At 40.1% G+C, this 24,440-nt stretch overlaps 1 protein-coding gene across 3 annotated transcripts; it reads left to right on the top strand.

The window, feature by feature from the left end:
• The first annotated feature begins 410 nt into the window (after positions 1-410).
• LOC132258289 (band 4.1-like protein 4) lies at positions 411-15,922 on the top strand. Of its 3 annotated transcripts, XM_059755538.1 has the most exons (14): positions 411-693; positions 8,623-8,727; positions 8,832-9,054; positions 9,152-9,360; positions 9,443-9,595; positions 10,010-10,179; positions 10,562-10,756; positions 10,819-11,442; positions 11,511-11,723; positions 12,374-12,487; positions 12,551-12,697; positions 12,748-13,555; positions 14,752-14,864; positions 15,093-15,922. In XM_059755538.1, exons 1-14 carry the CDS (start codon positions 610-612, stop codon positions 15,100-15,102), a joined length of 3,168 nt encoding a protein of 1,055 aa, XP_059611521.1. In that variant the 5' UTR covers positions 411-609; the 3' UTR covers positions 15,103-15,922. The 3 variants fall into 3 exon arrangements, with proteins under 3 accessions (XP_059611521.1, XP_059611523.1, XP_059611522.1); XM_059755540.1 differs by lacking the exon at positions 14,752-14,864 and having other exon boundaries at positions 12,748-12,856; XM_059755539.1 differs by lacking the exon at positions 14,752-14,864.
• Positions 15,923-24,440: the final 8,518 nt, after the last annotated feature.

Raw genomic sequence — 24,440 nt, 5'->3', positions numbered from 1 at the left:
TCACTCATCAACATCACTAGGCGACACACAGTTGCGAAAAGGGACGAGAGAGAGACTCTTGCTTGTCTCCGGCGATAGAGAAGCGTGTACATTTGTGCCCACCGAAGCGTCAACGTCTTGCAAGACCATCGCTATTTCGTCCTCTCGGTCCCGCTCATTGTGTGTGTCCTCCATCTGCAAGATGGGCGCATAAGTAGAATATCCATCAGGTGTTGTGAGCTTCATGCCAGTGACAAGGATAATTGATTGCGGACGACATTCTCTGCTCACCCCTTCGAACTTTCCGCTCGGGTTCTGTGCAAATGCAAAAATTGCTGTCTGGGCGAGAAAACAACCTCGACTCTGATTCCACCATGCAGAAATGAGTGCAAGTGTGCTCGCGCTTGAGCAGGAAATTGGAAGTGACTCAAGAGCGACACGCCAAAAAAGTGAGAAGGTCTTTCCTCCACTGCAGTGCTCCAATTTCTGAAGGCGCTTATTATTTATTGTAAAACTCTTGCGAGCAGAGGATTTGGCGAAAGTGTGGCGCAGAGGAGAGTGAAAGATGTGAAGTGAGAAGTGCACAGCAAGTGAAAGAAATCATTCGTGTGCTCTGGAAAAGTTATCAATATGGATTGCCTTTGTCGATCATCGAAGATCATCTCCACGAGAATTGTGTTGCTCGACGAAACGGATTTTCATCATGAAATAAAGGTAATTGACTGAAACTATTCGATATTGTGTGTGTTTTCAACAGTTATGAAATGTATATCAATGTTCATGCAAGACTGCATCAAGTGAACATGATATGTGTAATTAATTTTTCGAGTGAACCAGCGAAGAAACACGAAACTTTGTGAATCGAAGAGCAAACTGTATTTTTATTCCGTTACAGTGACTTGTAATCTTTCCGGATTGATTCTGTCTAAGACAATTTCAGTTGATTGCCTGCAAAATTTTTGCGTCTTCTCTATTCCTTAAATTGATTCCCATCTTTTGATGCACAGAGTCGCGACAGGCCTTCGCATCTTCCCATGCGAACTTTTTTCCTTGCATCGCGTATCGTGTTTCCCATAAAAGTTCAAATTTGTTGCTACATATTGTGCCGAGATCTGGCTCTGCAGATCGTCTTCTTTGGCTCCGGCGAGCGCAGAATGCTGTAGGCACACCAACACACCAGCTTCTGCAGTCGCTAACAAGAAAAGTGAAAACGACAAGCACGTAGAGCATCCGATGGTTATGCATTATTGCACCCCCTGGTCGCTTGTTACACACGTTTCTTATTTAACTTATGCCGAGTGCTTGACAAGACGTCACGTATATTATAACATTTTACTTTTTTCCACCGGGACTCCCATCCAGAGTGCCCTCCTTCCGCTCGCCGGCTAATCTTATTGCCACGAGATTGCTTTCTTGTGCTCTCTGTGCGTATGCAAAATGCGATTCCTCGAGTGTTGCGTGGAAATATAGGTGAAAAAGAGAATTCGTGGGGCCGGGAAATATTGGTTTACGCGCGATAACGGGAAAAATTACAGCGTCAGGGGCTCGCAATTAGAGGAGCTTTGCAGGGACGAGGCACAGAAAAAGGCGATGCGATATTGTAGGAGAACAGCAAAAAGCCATTAAAACTTAATACCTCGTGTCAAGCTTGTGATTGTTTGAGGAGAATTTTTTGAGAGATGACAGTGCCCAGATTATTGACTTGATATACCTCCACATTTGCGTCCCCTTCTCCCTACATATTCACCTCGCGCGCGCGGCCTTTTTGTCTTCCACCGCGCCATGGTTAGGAAGAAGGAGAGAAAAAACTCACCAACCTGGTCAATGACATCATCGAAAACCTCTTTGCACACAATCAATCTCTCCTCACTTTATTAGAATACAGACACTCCTCTTTCAATGCTGGAATGATGAGCGAGAATGGAGGTGAGCAACAACAAAAAGTACACTGAAATTAGCGCGTTTGAAGAGCAAATTAGTCGAGCGTACGAAAATAAAGACGAATTAACTCGTCAATAGCAGATTATTTATTATATAATTTCCTGGTAAATCTCCGCTGTGCGGACTTTGTGTGTGAATCCCTGATATGTTGACCCATCGTCATGGTATCTGCATTCCCTTCTGCAATTACGGATCATTGAATTTATTTACTCCATACGCGATCAATTGTAACTAGCGTGAGACGGAAAAACCGCAATGTTGGACCTTTAAATTATGTCTGGCTTTTTCAATTCTTTTTCACCGCCATTTCGAGTGGAATTTGCGACTGATTCTCAAAATATATGTCACAATAACGGATGTTTTTGGCATCTTGTCTTACTAACACATTCCTTCAATTGTCCCATGGATAGTGGGAAGACATTCCATGAATTTCCGTAAGACAGTCGTATTTTTCACAATTTTATGATAACAATAATGACAATGCGGACTTGTAAGTCTTTGAATTTACATGATATTTACAGAACTTTTCACACCAATGACAATTAAATTCTTGCTGTTTTAAATAATCCTTTTAACACGACAAAAAGTGTGCACATTTTGGCGGCAATTCTTTGGCTTTTGTCACTCTTCTTGCGAGTGTTTGTTCACATTTTGAGACCATAAACTCACATCAGAATCTTCCACATGTGCAGAAACTCTTTCAACACACTTTAATGCGATATCAATCCATATGAGAGAAATGTTGTGCGCAAGTTTTGATTGATTTGCTGCGGTTTTTGGTCTCTGACTCACAGTAATGTTCACAATAGCCGTCAATTAGTGGTGCATTTGCATAATAAATGACCGTGCAGGTAAGATAAATTCAGCAAGACACAAAAGAGATGAAAATAATAAATATCCTACACAATAACATATTTACGTGTGCACACTATATCTTCACAAAATCCCCCCATTTCACAAACCTCAGAAAGCATATAATATTAATACGCGATATTCAATATAAGAAATTTATACTAACCCATGTTGCGAAGGCGAAAAGAGATATTACACAGGAACAAAGCGAAAATAGTAGAGTCTTGAAGCCTTGGGGTCGTAAAAGGTTTTATAGCCGCTCCGTACATTTATTATGCGAGTATGGTAAAAACGCTTCGCTCTCAACTACCTTTGCAGGAATCATTCGCACTGGCATTAATAATGTAGCAAGGGTTGGAGGATCGCAAAAAGTTGGGGCATTTTGTGTCAACTCCAGAGGTGTTTTGGACTGTTTTCTATGTTAAATTGGACACAAAGTTGCCAACTTTTATGTGGGAGGTCCAGATTTTTTCCCGTGTAAACACAGAGAAATCGATATAAAGACTGAATTGGATATTCATGAAGTCCGTTTTTTTTTTCTTCTATTAAGGCATTGTTTTTGGACTTTGATTTATTAATTTTTCACTCTGTGCCTGAGAAAGTGACCGGCTTTCTGCCTCCACAACTTTGGATTTGCATTTGAAGTAAAGATCGCTCGATATAGTTGTTGCTCAAGTCTCTGGTCTTGATATTGTGTTCTTACAATGACATGTACTTATGAAAGGGGAGAATTTGAACTTCACCTGCTGCTGATAATGATGTGAAAGTTTGGTGCTGTGAAAGAAGCACGTTGACATGGAAACAGTGGCAGAGTTAATTGTGGAAGTTTATGTGAAAACACCCACATTAAAAACTTCTCACAATTTGTAAGTGAATTTTATCAGAAAAATCTAGCAAAAATGAGACAAACGATGCGATCGAAACTCCAGTGCGGAGCCACACTTTATTTTTATTGCGTCTTGCTTCCGGAAAACGGTATTCTATCCGTGTATATACAGCATTATGTAACCTTTCAAGTCCCTCTAATTGGTAGCTAGTAATTAATTTTTAATGCTTCATGTTGTATTCTGTGGAACAGCCCCTCGTACGCGCTCAGAAAGAACGCACTTCTTCCGTCATTTCCGCACTCTATCTTCCATCGACTGGAGGTGGAAATGTTATTAAATGGCTTTGCCAACCTTCTCGGAAGACCATTTTTAATGAGACTCTTTTGCAGCCATTAGCTTTTACTATGTAATGTCCGTTCAACTATAATTCCAATTCGTATTTGCAATTGCCATGAGAGATTAAAGGCTCTTTGCCCAGATATTGCGAGAAAAAAACATGCAAATTCACTGTCACAGCAATATTTTTAATTAATCCTCCACCGCAAAGTATTCATTTTTGGGCCGATAATTAAAAAAATGTCCCTCACTCAATGTAATTAATGAAATGACCAAAAATGGAATTACTAATAGTAAGTCCGTGTGGTGACAAAAACATCATTGAAACACAATTTTCAAATGAAGGCACTTTTAATTTACTTCGTTTCACATCCAGCGATGAAATGTGATGTTCGCGGAATTACATTTTAATTAAAGCCAACATAAGAATTATGATATCACGTTTTTTTTGTGATGTGTCTCATATGATTTGCCGCGCGCAAAAAGACACCGAATCGCTGTTCTCGTCGCTCATATTTCCGGGTAATTAGCACAAATATTATTGCCTATATATGCAAATGTAGATATATAAATTCTGAGCTGTTCACAATGATTAAATCGCCGCAGATCTTTATTCTCTTCGTCTGACCTTTACACAATGGATGACATGCTATTCTGGATGAAGAGTGACTTGCTTTTCGGACCTCGCGTCACTCCAACTCCCACCTGGCATTGATCACTCACGAGCACACCAATTGATTTCTCAATACAATCAATCAACTCGCGTATTCTCAATATAATGCCACGTAATATTTACCTTCATGGGGTTAAAGCAACTAATTGGCAATCATAATGGATAAACTTTGGCTATTGTTGGAGGCACTTTGAAATGCACAATATAGGCAATTTTGAACTCCAAAACTACTTACGAAGAACAGCTCAGAAATTACCTTGGGAATTATATAAATACACTTCAGTGTCTCTTGCTTTGCAACTCACGGGGCAAAAAAAAGGCGGGCAAAAAGTGCCGAGATGTTTAAACAATATTTATGATGCTCATAAATGAGCTGATTTTCCATAAAATCACACAACAACTAAATTTGGGGAGAAGATTCCGGCAGAAAAAAACGCATATTTAGTGATACACCAGCGTGGTTTATTATGGTGTCTTTTTTGTGCAGAAAAAGCAAGGGCAAGAGAGCTTTTCCTTGTTTGTGTGTAAACCATAATTTGCTCACTCAAACATTCTCGTGCACACGATATTTATTTTATTGAAATACCATCTATTTATGTGCCATATTTTATGTAATATTATACATTAACGTGCACATCAAAAGCATAGGTAAGTCAGGTGAAGCGCACAGTGCTTTATTATGATTTATGCTCACAGCAATTTACCTTATATGTACTTCACAAATCCATCTTCTGTTGTACCTTCAATTGAGAGTCTTGGGCAATTCTTGGGTCGCATTGAACAATCGGATCGAATCAATTAAATAAATGAGATGTGAAAACGAGTTTAATAAGATAATTTTAATCGGAAATTATAGACATTTCTCATGTTTGCCACACTCGCCACGGAATTTTCACACAGTTTGCGCGCTCTTCCACTTTGTGTAAAAATATCAATTCACGCAATCTTCCGGATAAATTTACGGGTTATAAAGCAACACAGTGCGCGATTTTTTCCCTCGTCGGCTAGGAGTATTATTTCCCATCCATGCTGAATTTCTTGTATTTGATGATTCAATCTCTGCACCATTACTCTCTGGGTGTTGAATTCTCTGCCGAGCACCATTTACTGCATTTACAGTAAGCGTGCATATTCTTTATCACAGCCAAACAATGAGGATATAAATCATTGCTTGCATCAAAAATGAAACGCGCAAATTGGAAGGTGAGAGACAATAAAAAGGTGTTAAAATTCGCCAACTTCCCTTCAGTTTAACTCTAGGCGCCTCTGAGCCTTTTCGACACGTGTTCTTGGCCAGTGGCGAGAGAAAAAAGAGTTCAGCTCAAGACTGAAGGAATTCTGTGAATGCGAGAGCGCAAGAAGAATAAGAGAACCTTAAGAATTTTGGCCCCTCACTTTTGATTTATTTGACCAAATAATGTTCATTGTAACAAATGTACAAAGGCATGAACATGAGATATGATGGTTGAGGTGATTAATTTTGGGTTTGCTCGAAGAAAACGTTGTTAAATTGGTTTGTCAAAATTTTGCTTTCTTATGTAGTTCACTTCGCTGTACAATTAATAATGAAAAACCCAGTCTATTGTGCGTGAACAGAGCTGGAATACAACACATTTCCGGATGTTGTGCTCTGCAATCTTGATAAGCAAGCAGAAAATAAATCCCTATCTATTTTGCCACTGGCATTCCTTCTGTCTATGTGATTACCAACAAAAGGCGACATCCTCAATCAACAATTGTTACTTCTCAACATTATGAATAGCGCCCAGCATTTCTGACCATTTTCATTCACCTCCGACAATTGCCAGATGGAGACAAACGCAAACATCGCGCAGCGACGGTGGGAAGCTTTATGCAGAATGTGGAACTAATCGCACTCACATTTTACCTTTACTGCCTTTCTGTTGTTACTCAGACAGTGCGGCGTAATCTTTAAATTTGCAATAGGTCGACATAGGAATAAATTTTTGATTTTAATTACGTCGTAAATCAAATCTACAATTTATTGTTTTCCATTATCTCGCCTATTGTGAGCTCATAATTTTTTATTTACCTCTACACCCTTTTTAGAGACTCTCTGGACTTCATTAACTTATTTATTAGCCGCACGATTCGCCGCATGTTCACAGATACTGTCTTCAGTGGAATATCAAATATCTAGCTTTGGGTTTTCCTAACTTCTCATTTCGAAATAAATGAATTGAATTCAAAGGAAGACTCACTAGTGAATTCAGACCATTAACTTCGTTAATATACAATCTTTTATTTAATAATTGTAATTTTCAGACGATTTTCTAGAATTTTTGAATATCTTCTGGATATTCAATCAAAATTTTGTTATAATTTCAATATTGAAAATTTTTGCTACATATTGCCGCTAGAGGGCAACAGTTAAAAGCATGTAGAAGTTTCAATTGAGTTTCTCAAAGGCAGTTTGGCCAAGGAGTTCGATCCCAGCTTGTGGCAAACTTATACAAACATATTTTCACACATTCGCTCGTATCGTTCCCACAGAATCTCTTTGGTCACAAGCTCGGACAGAGCATGGGGTTTATCAAGTGTTTTCACCCGTGTAATTTGTAGGTGGATCCTGCAAACTTGAATATGTGCAGTAAATATTTTAATAGTGTGCAGAGAATCACTTAAAAGCATAAGAAAACGTATGAGATTTTCAAACCATAAATCAATTCTCACTTTAACGGCCAATTCTGTACACGCGATTCATATGAGATACAATGAATGAAAGCTTCCAATAACTTGCATGATCTCAAATTTTGTACACCTCTTCTATATCACATTGTACACCTAATTACTTTATATAAAAGTGAAGAACTGCCAGAGTATGTTGAGGAGTTTTACGGCAACGAGCTGGTGTTTTAGCTCAAGACTATTATCAACACCCGCTTCGTTTCCTTCTTAATATGTCTTTGATGTAAATTAAGTGAGAAAAGGGGACTCTCAGTGCCCTCTGTCAACACCTTCGCGGCGAAATTGAGGAAGTGAAACGACCTCAAATTCTCCCTCGCATTTTTACGTGTACATAGAGTGTACATAACAGTTGCGTTCCAGTGCAATTACTTCAGACAACCAGGCGTCTCCACTTTTCAATTTGCTACTTTCTCGCCGTCTATCTATCAATTACCCAGTGAATGTGTAACAGAGATCTGTAAATCCCAATTAATCTCACAGTGGGGGCAATTTAGTTCATGCTGGTGAGATTCCACTGACGAGATATGTCACTTAAGTAGATTTGCGCCGGGGAATAATTTACGATCAATGAGCCGCCCTTAAATGTTGAGACTTCATCTCTCTCTCTGTGTGGCTGAAGTTTTCCTCCATCGTGAACACTGGGAATAGCTAAATGATATATGAGGTAGCATCACTAAAATGCACCTCCAGATATTCTACACCGAGTGCTTTGTACACACACGCAAGCAACAGACGCTGGTAATTTGAAATTTCTATTAAAATTTCAATTAAGTTTCACTAAATGAAAACCTCCTGATTCTCCTCATTCTCCCTCAGTGCTGTTGATCTCACCTTTCTCACTGTTCCTCATATTAATGGGAACTTTGACTTAATCTTTCCGACCACTGTTCAGCAATTAAATAAATATTGTTCTCTGCCACGGGAGATATATCGTTCTGTGTGCTCAGATACATGCTAAAGTGAACAGATTTTTATGAGTTCAACTTGCTATTTCGTATAAAGCTCTGTATTTATGAATAAGTTACAAAACACTGCGAAAATCTCTCTACACTTGTGCAGATTCTCATTAAAATTGCACATATTAATAAGAAAGCATAAGTTAATTAATTATTCAGTATGATGTGAGTTGCATAATAAAATCAATATGCCTTTCAAGTGAAATAGGAGTTCATCGTTCCTTAAATTATACGGTCAAATCCCGGGGCTGAATGTGTGAGAATACGTGATTTATAAATATGAATTGCTGGGAAAATTAATCCATTCCATTGTGATATTCATGTGACTCTTGGCTTTCTTCTCACGCAGGACGATTTGCCGGGTCAGGCGCTGCTGGATGTGATATTTTCACGCCTGAACCTCATCGAGACGGCTTATTTTGGCATTCGCTACTTGGACGAGGAGAACCAGACCGTGAGTATCGCACATGTTGCTTTATCAATTGATTCCCACGCTGTGATAAAAGTTTTGTCAATGGCAAATTGAAATTGAAAATTGTCGTCTCGTCACCGCAACAGCACTGGCTGGATCCCCTGTCACGGATATCGCGTCAGCTGAAGGGCTCCTGCGAGGCGTACGATCTGTACTTCGGTGTGAAATTCTATGCTGCGGATCCGTGCAAGTTGCTGGAGGAGATTACGCGCTACCAGCTGTTTTTGCAAGTGAAACAGGATGTTCTGCAGGGACGTCTGCCGGTCTCATTCGAATTGGCGGCGGAACTTGGTGCATATGTTGTGCAATGTGAGGATATTTGATGCTCTTCCTCTTTGTATTTTCTCCCCAAAACCCACAAAACCGCACAACTTTACACCTCTTCTTCCTCTATTCCCACAAACAGCCGAACTGGGAGATTACGATCCTCGGCGACACTCCGTTGGCTATGTGTCAGAATTTCGACTTCTCTCGAATCAGACGAGAGAACTTGAGAGTCGTGTGGCGGAACTACATCAACAGCTGAAGGGATTGTCACCCTCGGCGGCGGAACTCAATTACTTGGACAAGGTTAAATGGCACGATATGTACGGTGTCGATTTGCATCCCGTCATGGTAATTTCGTCTTTCTTCATGCACACACACACAACACGTAATTTTGCTAATTCCAATTATTCCGCCTCACCAAAAACCGCAGGGCGAAGACAGCGTTGAGTATTTTCTCGGCTTAACACCAAGCGGAATCGTCGTGCTGCGAAATAAGACCACCGTCGCGCACTACTATTGGCCCAGAATCGCGAAAGTATACTTCAAAGGGAAGTACTTCATGTTGCGGGTCTGTGATAAAAATGTGAGTAATCTCTGTCAGTCCTTTTAGTGTTCAATAGAAAATTGCATACACTGCGTGACATTCGCCTTAGCACACTAATACTGTCGGAAAATATGCTGAAAGGTCTCTTAACAGAGTATTTTTATAATGTACTCTTAGAAAAATCCCTTCAGAACATTTATCCACCTTAGCATAGAGTCTGAGCGTGTGTTTCTTGCGTGTACTTGCGCAAATATCTCAGCAATATGTATTAAATTTCGCTTCAGACACCCCATTATTTTCCTCAAAACGCCCATAAATACCTATGCGTAATGTATAGATACTCCTTCTTGGTCAAAATTAGCAAAGTTCCTGCAATTCAGTGCCTGTTAATTAAACATGAACAGCTAATTCACCTCATTATTCCTATTTCCTGGCGCACCGACGACACAACAGAACGAAGTGAATACGTATGGCTTTGAAACACCCCGAAAGTCTGCGTGCAAACATTTATGGCGGTGCTGCGTTGAGCATCACGCCTTCTTTCGACTGGTGCGAGTCGCGCCGATGCAGCCTCAGGCAGGGACGACTGACTTGTTTGCACTGGGATCACGTTTCCGGTACAGGTAATTAGATTTAAAATTCAATTTATCTTTTGTGCGTATATTTATCTATCATTTTTCAATCTTGCACAAAAGACAAAAAGGGGGGAAAGTAATTTTATACCTTTGTGTGTATATCATAAATCACATGGGAGACAGAGAGAGAGAGAGACTACAAGGCGTCTGGCTGTGCAGGAGGAAGAAATTGTATCTCTGGCCGTGTTGAGAGTGTGGGGCGAATTGGAGGGAAATATGCAAACCTTGATGGGGTTTTGATGTAATCCTCTTGACTGCATTACCCAATTATTAGTTTGATCTCATCTCCAGACCTCCGCCTTTGACATTGTCACGGTACGCAATTATGTGGCCACATAGCATTTATGTGCTCATTTATTCCCATTTGAAGTGGTCGCACAGAGAAGCAAGCCGTCCGAGATGCTCTCACCCACGGAAGAGCTCCGCCTGCCTTCACCAGGACGCCGTCGCGGCGACAGCCGAGGAGAGTAGTCGATGAGTTGCTGGACGCAAAGTCACCTGACAATTCCGCCAAGCAGGCAAAGCATGAGATCAAGACAATATCGATCCCACAACCGGCTCAGAAGTAATACAATTGTGTCTATATGTTGTTCGAGGAGCTGTAATGAGTTAATTTCTTCACCTCAGCTATGACGTGCTCTATCGCTCGGCGTGCAGCATCCCGGCGGCGATGAACGGACAGTCATTCCAAAGAAGCACGGGCGCTCCGGACTCGCCACGCAGCACACGCAGCGCCCCATGGGTGCGATCGCAGCAGCGAGGACTCTTCGGCGTCACCGCGAGTCCCAGATCCGTGCGATCCGCCTCCCGCGACGCCTCGGCGCACAGGTTCAGGTCCAGCTCCGTGGAGAGTCATTCCTCCAACGACTCGCGATCGTGTCGGCGGCGCAAGAACAGACGCACGTCGGACAATGAGAGTGAATTCTCGCGGGCCTCTGGCCGATCGGGGCGTTCCCACAATTCCCATCGGAAGCACAGACGCCAGAGATCGAGGCACCGCCGCACCGACTCCGGCTCTGAGAATGACAGCATGAGGGCGAGGAGCTACTCGGGCCACCGCGTGTCTGCAGGATCGGTGGAGCTAATTGATTCGGGCAGTCAATGGCGAGAGGTGCAGCGGAAGCAGGCGGAAATGAATGGCTACAGCGCCATTCAACAGGCGTCAGTCATTAAGAGCAATCTCGTTCCCAAACACCACGGCGGCGAGTCCGAGCATTCGCACCATCGGAGCAGAAAACATCGCAAGCACAGGTGAGTTTGCGGAGCACAAGATGCCGCTTAAATGGGGCATGATGCATACTTATGTTGGGACTCCGCAGGTCTCCGTCTGAGAGCCGCTCGAAAATATGGTCCAGCGAATTGGCGAAGCATCTGCAGTTTGATTTAGTGGACACCACCGGCATGACCGACGCCCAACTCCGTGAGATTCCCTACACAGTGGTGGAGACGAGCTCAATAAAGCGGCCCGCCACGAACTCCCTCAAAGTGCACAAGAGCGGCACGAACAAGGACCGCGTCGACAGGATTCGAGGGTGAGTAAATTGAATATTAACAGCATTAAATGTAAATGCATTGCCAACGCCATTACCAAATTTATGTCTTCAATTATCTCGGGACTTTCTTACCCCATATAAAATTTTTCGTTAAGCCACCACCCGACATGCACAGCATTATCGCGGGCATGAGTGAAAATGGGGTGTTTACTGTTATTTATGAAAGCACTGTATGGATGCGAATATCCGGTGAGCTTATCGACAGAGTTTCCCTCCATACACACAAACAGAAGCAGTCCTGCTTTCCCCAGCAGTGTGCAATGTTGAGAGTCAATAAGGCTTACACGGAGATGTTGAGCATTTTTCAGAAACATTTTCCAAAGACGTGGTGAAAAGATAAGCTGCAGATTATAATGGACATTCCTACAAATTCTCTGCTGTTACTACAATATAAATTTTGAGTTTAAAGGGGAGAGTGAGATAGTTTTGAGGCACTTTCACTAAAATCCTGTTTGTCGAAAGGATTTTTATTGCTTGAGTTGTGTCAGCTGTGTCTTACAGGGCACTTCATGAGTTTCTCCATTGCTTAGAACATGATATAATCAATAAAAGGGGCGGAGCATTGGAGTGGGCGGAGCTAAGTAGATGTCATGAATAGCAATTGATTCACATTCAACTCTTGTTTTTAGAATATATTTGTCGGAAACGAACGAATCACCTGGCATTATTGATGGTTCTATAAGGTCTGCAAGCACGATTAGCTCAAATAGGGATGCAGACCAGAGAAACTCTGGTCTTGTTAGGTAAGATTCCAGCTAATGTCCTAATCTCAGCGGTTATTTATGTTGGAATTTTGTCTGGCGCAGAATGATGTCGAGCCTGAGTATGGGCGATTTTATATCGCCGTCGGGATCGAGTCTCAGCCCACTGGACGGTTCGGGATTACGGGTATCGCATGAGCACACAGACTCTGGCCTGGGAGCGGACCAAGACTACGCCTATTCGTCAGAAAGGTAGGAATGCGGACGTTGCGCTTTTGCCTGTCTAACTCGTGTGTATTTAGGTCAAGCGACAGTACAAAGTACGGCACGAACAAGTCGTCTGGCGCTTCTGTGACTTCGGGTCAGCTCAAGATTGGCGGTCAGGCGGTCACGGGCAGTCATCACCACTCAGTGAGTACCAATCGGAAGCCACCGGTTCACCCGAACCGGCAGTCTAACCTAAAGACACCCGCGTCGGTTCCTGTACATAATAACAATAACTACCACGCCGCTAACAACAATTGTACCACATCTTTGCTGAGTAATCTCGTATATCACAACGACCTCCACTACACGTTTAGTCTTAACCGTATCCCTGGCGGTGGTTTCGGTGGTGGGTTCGCATCGCCCATAAGTGCGACGGCCTCACCGGCCGGCGACGGTCACGGCTCGATGAGGGCCTCGCGCGGCACAAAATCGGACATTGGCGTGCCGATAAATCGGCGCCACATGTCGAAATTGCACACAAACGCCGGCATTCACAGCACCGGAAAGCTGGCGTCGGTGAAGTCGGAAAACCAACTGGCGGCCTTTCACATCTCCGGTGTCTCGAGCATCACCGACTACCTGGACAATTATAAGACTGACAGCGCTGCAAATACATTCGCAACACTCAATTCCAGTAGTGCGCACAATAACAATTTTATTAGTAATAACAATCATTTGGGTGCAGATCAGCTGCAGCGAACTAATGTAAATAACACAACGCTTCCACCCCAAAATCAATCGGCTTCTGGTACAACGGTGGGGCCACTGCTTTACCTTGATCCAGAACACGCAGCAGCCAATCGATTTGCCAGCCACATCAAGTATAGATCTCCCTACAACAATGTGAGTACACCAGCAAGCCATTACCAATGCATGAGCGGCACAGCGCACAACTTTGACATTCTCTAAGTAATATTTTAGTGTGATCTCGTCTTTCGCAAAGAGCCTCAACAATGAGTCTCTGGCATTACTTCCGCAACTTATTCTCTCAGTAATTAAAAAGAAAGTACTAAGAAGAAATCGCGATTGTGTGAAGCATTTTATGCACTTGTGCTTTGTTTTCATATTCATATTTTTCCGCCTTTCATGCTTTGTTGCTGAATTTTTGCACATATGGACATTCTGGCAAACTGATTTTTTTCATGATTTTCCAATTCATTTTTTCCCATTTCCCCCAAAAAATATCCTAAAGCGAACACCTCGAAATCCCCCTCGTTTATTTGCGAGCTTGACAGAAGCACTTCCATTCAGATTTTCAAAGCATCCACGCAATGATTACCACTGGATGGATTGGGTACACCTTTAATTTACTGTGAGTCCCTGAACGATGGCTCCGCCCTTCAGACATGCAGCATGATTAAATTTCATTTACAGCTCACATGAATAGGTATTAGATGAAAATTTGTTATCGTTGTCATTAATTAAATCTTCCAGTACACACTGAACATCCACATTGTACCGAACGCTTCTTTAATCACTCAATTATGTGAATCATTATTTCACATAAACGATTCTCTGCATCGAGAACGCGCGCACAAATGATGCGGGTTGGCATGACTTCGGCACTGCGAAAGCTTAATATATTGCATTATATGCAATGTAATTCATCGAGATTATTCGGAGATTTGTGGTTTACCAGTTTCTGATTCAATTCAGCAATGATCTCGCCCTGTGAAGCACATAAATTCAATATTTTGCTTAAATTAGACAATGAAATTGACACAGATTTGATTTTCTACACATAAATTACACTGAGAAATATACATTCTCATTGCTTTACGCCACAATTCTCAGATTTTGAAAGTTATCAAAATATCAAAGATTTCTATATAAACTTTATCTTTTTTTTCTTAAGATTCTTACATCCACATTTTTATTTTGCCCCTAAGATACCCTCAATTTATTTGATATTTGTTATTGATCGCATGCCACAAGAGGTTTTCGCATGCGAGAAAGTCACGAAGAAGCATGCAATGGATTTTTAAATACATTTATTCAAACATTCAATAAAAATATATAAATTTTACATGACAATTCAGACCCAAAATATCGGAGAATTACCTGAAGTGTTTGGTAAAAAGGATAAAGCTCAAGCCATATGTGCAAATGATCAAATTGCAACAATTCTCGCTCCAATTATGCAAAGTAGACGGTAAGTTTTCTTATCACATTAACAGCGAAATGCCAAAAAGTACAGTCAAAACACTATTATAAGTCATAAAATTTAGTTTTGGTGATTAGCGTATTGGGATTAGTATTCATTTTAAGTGTATTATATGTAAAGTTTATGGTTTCTTTTTATTTTTTATGTATTTTCTGTGCTTCAACACTTCATTTTTTCCTTTTGTTTGCTAATGGTTTTGTCTTTATTCCATTTCAGAGCGCAATAATTGGAGAAATGAGCACTGAATTGTAAATTTTTTGATGAATAACGTGACGTGATCATCAACGCTTAAAGAAACTGTGTAATGATGTCTTTGCGATAACATTAACTACAATTTTCCTAATTGAGTGTTTAGAGTGTGTTTATGATCTGCATTTAGATATGAAGCGATATTATTGTATTCGTGGAATTTTCAAATTGAACTTCGATACTTCATTTAACGAATTTTACAACTAAGTTAGGAGAATAATAACCCTCAGGCGTTGACATCAGGACTGATGTTCGCTCTTCTCTATTTCAATATGAATGGTTTATAGTGGAATTCGACGATTGTAACTCTTATACGTGCACATACTCGTATTCACCCATATTCCAAAGGTTAATATTAGCTACAATACGAAATACGCAGTGTAAATAGGATATTTGGGAAAAAGCTGCACATTGTCTGGTAATATTTTACAAAATGTATTCAAATTAAGCGCACGCATAATATCGATTGCATTTGATGTAACGAATTCGATACACGGCGATACCAATTTAGAATTGCTATGGCAAATAATTTATATAATGGTCAAAATTAGTAATCAAAGCAAATATTGCGGTAAAACATTTTATAAATTCTAAGAATTACTATTATTACAATATTTATACACATATAAATAGCAATACAAATTTTTGGATGCATCTTTAACATTTCTAAATGTCACATTATGTGTAATCTCCTCTGTGTTTATCATGTGAGTGACACTGGAAAGAATGTTGATAAATCATCGGAGATTTTGTAATGAATACTCATTAGTGTGAATAAATATTTTCCAAGAGTGTAAGTTGCTTTTTATTCTGTCTTGCGTGACACTTCACAGATTCGCAGCCTTGGCAACTTTATTGGTAAGTTTCTCTTGCACAGCATATGAAATCAACCCAAAAAGCCAATGCACAAAACCACTATTATGGCAAAACGTGGTTATAAAGCAATAAAAAATAATTTTACAGCACCCTTGCGACCCACGTCGAGAAGGGGAAATAAGTTTTATTTCCACACGCTTTTGGGGGAGCTTTTTATTTTTATGATTTCAATTCGACCAATGGGGATTAAATTGATTTCTTTCCACTCATTTTTGTGACATTTTTTCGGGTTTTCACTGCAATATTTCAACAGACGAGATGTTCTATATTTTTGGGAAAATAATTCGCCACTTTTCGCCAATGAAAAGAATTAAATTAAAATTGGCAAACAAATTTTTCTATAACAAATAAATTGCACACAAATTTTTATCACAAATTTCAATAAAATTATAAAACTATGAAATATGAAAGGATATTTAGATGTTCATTTAAACCCATGGAAGGATTAAGTTTGACAAATTTCAAGTAAATGAGGAAAAAATGTCCTTAAACGAGTCAATGAACTTTCAAAACACGAGTTCAGTAAAACGTCGTGAAAATACCAGGCAGTTTTACTGCAAAATAAAGAGTTTATTTTATTGAACACATCTAAATTGCGTTCACAGATATCATCAGCAAACAGGGACGCTTTACATAAGAGCGCTCGATGGAAAATGTGTACAAAATATAAGCAAAGCTAAGGGTTATCAACAGGGGATTGTTGGACTGGAATTAGCATAACTAAACTCAATGTAGTAGAAAAGATTGTGCGCCCCTCTTCGCACCCAATGATATTTGGCGAGAAAACAGCATCGTTTCAATGAAATCAACTTTCCAATTTATTTGATGGCGCCGAAATATCTAGGAATTCTTGTGATAAAACTCCTCAAGCACTCCAAGCGGACTTATTTCAATAAATCAAAAAGTTCACCATCTTTCGCTGGCGTGGCGAAAGATAAAAATAGTCATTCAATTTCATCGCAGAGATTTAGATTTGAAGTTAATTAAATTATCACGATGCGCAGAGTGTGAATGCTTTGGATGGGACGAAAATTTCGCACAACTATTTCATGGAATAACTTTGTCAAGTACCCCATTAGAGCGGCCAATATGACAACTTTTCTGTATGGCGCAGAGGATTCACACAGTAAATGCCAGGAGTTGCCTTTTCCCTCGCCAACGGCAAGGCATCAGCAGGATTTGGCGATTATGTGCAGAGTGTTGTTTATAGAAATTGCCCAATGGCAAGAAGTCCGAAAATGGGTTGTCGAAGTGACACAGATTTTTAAGACAGTCACATAATCTTTACTTATAATATCCCGAAGAGCATCTCGATGGATGTTTTTCCCATCCAATGTTCGCCGGGGGAGGCGAATAAAGAATGAGGGGTTGAATGTTTTTCTTATCCCTTATTCATTTCATCGTGTTTTCTTCTGCATTTAATATGCACTCATGAATTATTTAAATTTAATCCTTCAAAGTAATGTAACTTGAGTTTGCAGTTTAATAAGTTCGCAGAAATCAAAGAGGCTCAATTTACATGTCGCACAAAACTTAAAAACATTCAACATAGAAATGTTGCCTACTTAGAGCTCCACAAATAACCACCCCTCTCTATGCCGCCCCGGATGTTCAGCAAACTTTGCAGCCGTAGAATTCGCAGTAGCTTATGTATAAACATAATTTGAATAATTATTTCAGACAAGTCACGAAGTTAATCTTTCATTTATCAGACTTCTCGATTCATATGTAACATTTTAATTTGCACTCTGTGCTGTATGGAAATAACTTAAATTAGTTTTTAATCGGATTAAGAAAATTAATTTTACAATATTAAATCCGTAATACTTTTCATGCCATCGTCATTGCTATAATCAAAAGGGCGGGTGTTCATACAAACGATATACATTGTGCCATTCTGCGAAAGTTTTTTGTCTGTTTGTAATGGTTTCCTAACAAAGGAAGAGTGAAATTCTAGACATTGTGAAAACAAGTGAAGTTAACCAAGTCGAGTAATTAGAATATTTGCTCTTGGGCTACGGAAAGCGAACACCATAGAATATATATTGTGAAAATGGAGTGCAGGGAATCCGCAGAGTGCTCAGTGGCAGTTTTTGATGCTCAACATGGGGGAAAGGAGGCTTCTTAGCACGTGAAATTTAACCCTTTACTGAGTTGTGATTAAATCAAAGCACATAACATTCGCAGACTTGCCTTTCTTTCTGCTGTTTTTCTGAGTTTTTCCAAAAATACGGCCCCAAATTTGGCACTGGACAAAAGTCTAAGATAACAAAGCCCGAATTTCGTCTATTGTATGAATTGCAACTCAAGAAATAATCACTTTAGAATTGAGAAAAATGTTTGTAGTATCATTTTCCTTAGTAGAAGTGCCACTGAATCCTTGGCTCAGTGCCAGAATTTAGTGGAAAAACTATAATTTTGCATTGTAATTCATTTTTAGTTCCTCTTTGTCTCTTCTGTTACCCTTTGTTCCTTGACTTGGTCAGGATTTTCAGCGAATTTGGGAGCAGCAAGTGACATTGAATGCAATATTGCTCTCATTGCAACATAGCATCGAGGTGCGTGTGCAGACAAGAAAAAGAATGGAGTTAAAGGAAATAAGAGTGGATGAAAGTGCTCTCAAATTGAATGAAAATAGACTATGAAATGCAAACTTTATGCAAGTGTAATTGAAAAGTATATCCGCACACTGTATATCTCGGCATGATAGAGAAATTAATCCTCATTCGCATAAACTTCCATGAGGGATTCAGCAACATATTGTACATTTTGTGCTGGTAATTACAAATTTATTCCAATACCACTTTTGCACTGGCCTTTTGAGAAAACTGAAAGGGTGAAGGATGTTAAGTGAAATCTGGAATCTCTAAATTTGCCAAGCAAAAGCATAAATCCTGGATTTCAGCAGGTCTTTTGAGAGCAAAAGCCGGGTAAAAGGTCGAGTGGATTCGAGTGGGGTGGAAATTTGAGCATGTGAGCGCTTTGTGTGCGAGGAGAGAATAATGTGGATTAAATTTGCTACATTCAGCAGTTTTCTGTGAACTTGAGATGTAAACTGAATTAATTGGTGCAAAAATATGTTTTCACGAAATATTCCACCAGTGAAAAAGTATTGAACGCTTTTACTTTTATGATTTCGCAAAGAGGTCCAAAAAGGAGGGTTTTTCACTGGGGAAGGTATAAGCATAAATTTTCACAACCTATAAAATTCCAGTTGTTTTCCAATGCTCTCAGAGGCGGATTCACCTCACTGGCTCTCCCGCTTTCCGGCTATTTCACTTGGAAATTTAACATGAATATTTTTACGGGCAATTTCATCGGTACATAGCACGCTTAGGACACCCGAGTGACACATCAATACATGACTTTTATTCCTATGTGCGCCATTACTCAAGATACATACAAACGCGTGGAGTGCCAAAATTGGTTCGGGTTAAATGAATATTTTTCAACTTGTGCACTATGCAATTACATTGTGTTAACAGTCTTTTTACAAACAGCAGCAATTTATGTTGAAATTCAGTACAGAATTTTTCGATTAAAATGACATGAAATATTTAATTATAGCGTGTTGGTCAGTGTACACCTAAAAACAGTGCATTTGACTGGCCAGCGGAAAGGATATGAGTTGTTTAATGGAAAACGACATACCATATACTTTCAATTTCCCCGATGGGGTGGCAAAGTGGGTGGGATGGTTTGCAAAATTGTTGCTCGTTTCTCATAATTTGCATAATACTCCACCAAATATGTAGTCATGTGGAAAATTCATTGGGGCATTTTCGCCCGAGAAACAAAAACAGAAACAACAAAATGCTAATTTTCATATAAAATATCAACGCGGACGAAGATATTCGCCCAGAGAGCTTCAATTAATATATATTTTTTACTCCATGTGAAAATAGCGCAATGATTTTTTATTCCTCCAGCATTGAATTCAATGATACGGAATGTGTATATAAACAAATTTTTGCCATTTGCTTCGACATAATTATCATTTCCTTTCACACTCAGGCGAAATCAATAAATTACAGCAAAGTTTCCCATGCAAATTTCATTAAATATAAATTGCAAAGTTTTTCGGAAGCGAAACTGAGACGAATAAGAAAGGAAAAGGGATTCTTAGACACTTTGGCAAAGAACTATAAACTTTCCTCATAAAAGATAACGTTTCATTGAATTTTTTTTTCTCTCTCTCATATTGATATTCAATGGCGACCTTTTGAGCTTCTCCAGCCAAATGTTGCTTTCCCATTTCATCAATTTACATATCGATAAATAAATCCCACACAAATACTTTTCCCCTCTGGGCAACACCTGGAAAACATGACAGGGTTTCCATCATTCGTCCTGTCTATTTGGAGATTAAATACTGCCATCACTCCACAAGGGGACATTGGACAGACGCTCATCGTGCTGTCACTGCAAATTTCTATTCTCGATAACTGTGCAAATTTGTCCATATATGCACACTTCCACCTGCTCTCGATCTGAATGAGCGGAACCTCAATTATGGAGTCCTTTGCCTGTGCGCCGAACTGAAATGTTAGTTCAGAATTTATGTACATTTCTGGTGAGGAAAGTGCGTCAATTGGAAAATTTACCCACTCTGATGATCGAGTCAATTCCGCCAGTCCATAAGAGTGACTATTAGCAGAGTCTCACAGCCTTAAATCACGTGGGAATTTGCCAGTAATGTGTTATTATGCTATTAGAAATAATGGTTTGATGAGAAGTCAGAAGCGATGCCTAGAAGAGCGCCGCTTGACAGGAAATAACGCTACTCTCTGACCTCATTCTCCTTCACGAGGCTCTCATGAGTATGAAAATAAATTATAGAATATAATTGAATTATCCCAAACATGCTGACCTTTACGCATTTTATGCCCAAAAGCCAGAAGTCTCTTGCCATCTTTATTTACGTTTGGGCGGAAGCATGCGAGAATGCTGTTGCTGGAGCATAACAAAAGCAATTTAAGGCGGAAACCATATCATGTATGAATTTGAGCAGCGTCAATATATCACACCCATCAAGCCACCCACAGATAAATATTATATCGTGTGTATTCTGCAAGTTATTACTTTCATAGAAAGCTTCCCAGATTTTTTCACGCTATATTGTTTCACGTTTGCCGAAGGAGCACGTGACAGGCTGTCATGGTGCATGATTTACATAGGAAAGCTGATGTATTTTGTCATGCCACGCCAAAAACAAATCGCCACCCTCGACTTGAAAACGTGAGTTTGAGTCGCATTCTCTGTATTTCCACACCCACCGTCGATGCGGGCGTTCCTCCACTTCACGGGAATGCGAGAAAAAGTGATTGGAAAGCCAAAGGAAAATTGGAATGACGAGTGAAAGTGGAGGAGCGTAAAAATGCGAATAAATAAATTAGAGGCCCAGAGAAGAAGGGAGCAAAAACAACGCGCGCGCGATGCTTGACAAAAAAGCTTCGGCACATGACAGAGGAGAAATGACCCGGAAACTAGGAAAACAGCGGAAAAGTGTTTGCCATATGTACATATGTGTGGATTGAGTGGGAGGAACACTTCATTTCGCAACAATTGATTCATCAGCCTCCCATCAGCAGCACCGCGGGAGATCAATTTAGTGTCACGCATTTATGTGCGCGCAAACACACCCTGTGCAAGGCTATGTATGCACACAACTATATATCGCCACGAGGCGGACTTTTGTGAGCTCCTCTCGCCCAATTCCTGGGGAAACTCGATGCAAAATACAAAACGGAGAATTTCCGCATTCCACATTTCGCATACACTTTCGCGCAACACTTTTGAAATTAAATTCCTACAAAGGATACGCTCGCAGCGAGTTTATACACACCAAAACACTTCATACACAGAGCTCCGACTCAAGTCCGCCGTCCCGCCAGGAGAAATCGACGATGGAAAAGGACTCGGCGGATTGTTCTTGTGCTCGCACAACTCAATGACTGGGGGAATGAATAGCGCTCGGATAAACAAAAGAGTTGTTTGATGAATTATGCCTTCGCCCGAAATAGGCAAGACTCTCTGCTTTCATCTTTCGCCAAAAACCATTCTTTTGATCGTGTGCTTTCTGCCAAGTTTAGACATTGAACGCACACAGGTATCAAATCCATTCTATTCCACTCGAGAAGCAATCACCACGAATTTCTCAATTAATTTGGGAATTCTTCAGAAGTGCGCGATTAAAAGCGTCAAATTCTGTACTTTTCTATGGTTTCCTTTCATTTTTTTTTCTCTCGCCTTATCGATTCCCACCCAGCAAAATTGCGCGTGAATCAAATATTCCGTGAAATATCACAAGAACGTAGATGTTTAGCTTTCATCCCCTAGTTAACCCTTTTTCCACTCTTAGTAACATTTATTTCCATGTACATATATTTACGATGGGGCGGCATCCAAAGGGGCGAAGCTTCATTTTTCTCAGCTCGCTTCCTTTGTGTCAAATAAATTCTGTCGTTATATTTTTCCCCGAGTGCTTTTATTGCCACATTACTTTAATCCATTTTCCCTGCACATGCTTAAGGAACAGCCACCCTCAACACAAGGTGTTGCGATTATACTTCTCTTGATGAACTTTAATATATCATTGAGTTGAAACTGCGAGTGATTTATGCATTTCATCATTATTTCGCTTATTTCGTTATTTTTATTAATTTCGCCGGGAACCACAAACTGACTTCCCATCATCAAATTTATGTGCGCCAACATGAAATAATTATGTGATTTACGATTATTGTTGGTGCTTCCGTTAATTCTCATTTCGCATTTCACATGGTAGCGTTTATAGCAATATTTAAGAGCGTTGAGCATACATAAATATCATGTGTTATTATAGGAGAAGGTGTGCCTACTTTAGACGAGGAATATAAAGTATCATTTACACTGGACAATTCCCTGTTTAAACGGTAATGACACGCTTTAAATGATATTGAATGTCAATTGTGAATAGAGCTTCCTAGATGAAAACTGTCTCTAGAATCTACACAGTTTATTGGAAGCTTCTGTGCGAGTAATTAAGACTCCGCTTTGCCCTAATTGCACACAATAAATTTAATATAATATAGTGATTATCATCATTATCTACACTTGCACCTTCTCAATTGTCAATTAGCATAAGTGGACCTCAGCAGCGAAGCATTGAAAATCTGCAGTCTGAATGGAGAGCTTTCATTTTCCGAGCCACACAGCGGACAAGCAATTATGCCTAAATGCACGACAATGCGGAGAGCTTACAATGGATGGTGAAAAGTATTGTGCGCCACCTGGGGAATTGGCTCTAGACGTCCTCGTCGATGCTCAGCGGGCGCCTCACGCAAGATGTGCGCGCCTCGTGCATTTATGTTCAATTGTACAGCATGTATTATACATAGAGAGAATGGCGGAGGAGTTTTCCATTGGATTTCACGAGCGCCTTGCCTTCATCCACCATAATTTTTATTCAAATTTCAACCCTCATTGTACACTCGCAGCATCCACATTATAAATGAAAATGGGTGCGCGTCTACTAAACGGGAAAAGAAACGGTCTTTTGGTTTTATTGAGCATTCCGTTGGAATGGTGGAAGCAAGATGGGATGTATTGTGAAAAATTTAAAATTCCAGCTCTGCACTGGATGAAATCAGAGAGAAAATGCGGAAAACACAGCGTATTGTGTGTGTGTTTCAGCATTATTGGGAGATACATATATGAAGTTTATTACCCTCGAGCACACTATTAGGTTTTCATATCAATGAAATTTTAGCATGAATCGCAGCCAGGCTCAATGTAATGAATTGTACTAACTTCTATTGGCAGTGAATAAATGAAATCAATATGCACAATGGGAAAAATGATGGAATACTGTGGAAAATTTTATTGACATTCCACGTGCAGACTTTGTGTTTGTACACAGATAGAATTACACTAAATCAATGGCTGAAATTTAATCAAATACACTAGGAAATGATTGTAATGATTGCCAGCGTTTCGCCAAATATTTCCTCCAAATCATCAATCCTTGATGACATGTTGCAGTGCTCGTTTATAACATGTAGCCGAAAATTCTCATTTGAATTCCATTTAGAGATCCTTTGCTTCGTGTATGACGCACAAGTACATTATTAAAACTTCAGAGAGCGACTCTGTGGAGTCGCAACGAGAATGGGATCAAAGGAATATAATTGAGGCTTTATTATCATTTTGTGTAGCTCATGGAGTATTCCATATAAAGCTCGCCAGTCGCAAGATAAATAGAGATTGCGAAGATTTCGAGTTGTGAATTTTTGAAGAGTCCTCTCGTATTGAATTCGATATTGAAGCCATGCAATCGAACGCTATCACGAGAGTGTGTACTTTCCTTTTGTGAATCATTGCAGTGCGCTGAAGAGGTTTTGAAGAAATCACATGTCGCCATAAGTTGTAATTAGAGTGCAACTTTCTGTTGTGCGCGCT

Source organism: Phlebotomus argentipes, unplaced genomic scaffold (assembly GCF_947086385.1).
Source record: "Phlebotomus argentipes unplaced genomic scaffold, Phlebotomus argentipes genome assembly scaffold_4, whole genome shotgun sequence".
NCBI lineage: Eukaryota > Metazoa > Arthropoda > Insecta > Diptera > Psychodidae > Phlebotomus > Phlebotomus argentipes.
This window is presented reverse-complemented; position numbering and strand designations above follow the sequence as displayed.

Excerpts from the sequence above, each read along its gene's own strand:
- LOC132258289 (XM_059755538.1), top strand. The coding sequence starts at position 610 with ATGGATTGCCTTTGTCGATCATCGAAGATCATCTCCACGAGAATTGTG. Across the intron at positions 694-8,622 it reads ATTTTCATCATGAAATAAAG|GACGATTTGCCGGGTCAGGC; the intron begins GTAATTGACTGA and ends CTTCTCACGCAG. Across the intron at positions 10,180-10,561 it reads GGATCACGTTTCCGGTACAG|TGGTCGCACAGAGAAGCAAG; the intron begins GTAATTAGATTT and ends TCCCATTTGAAG.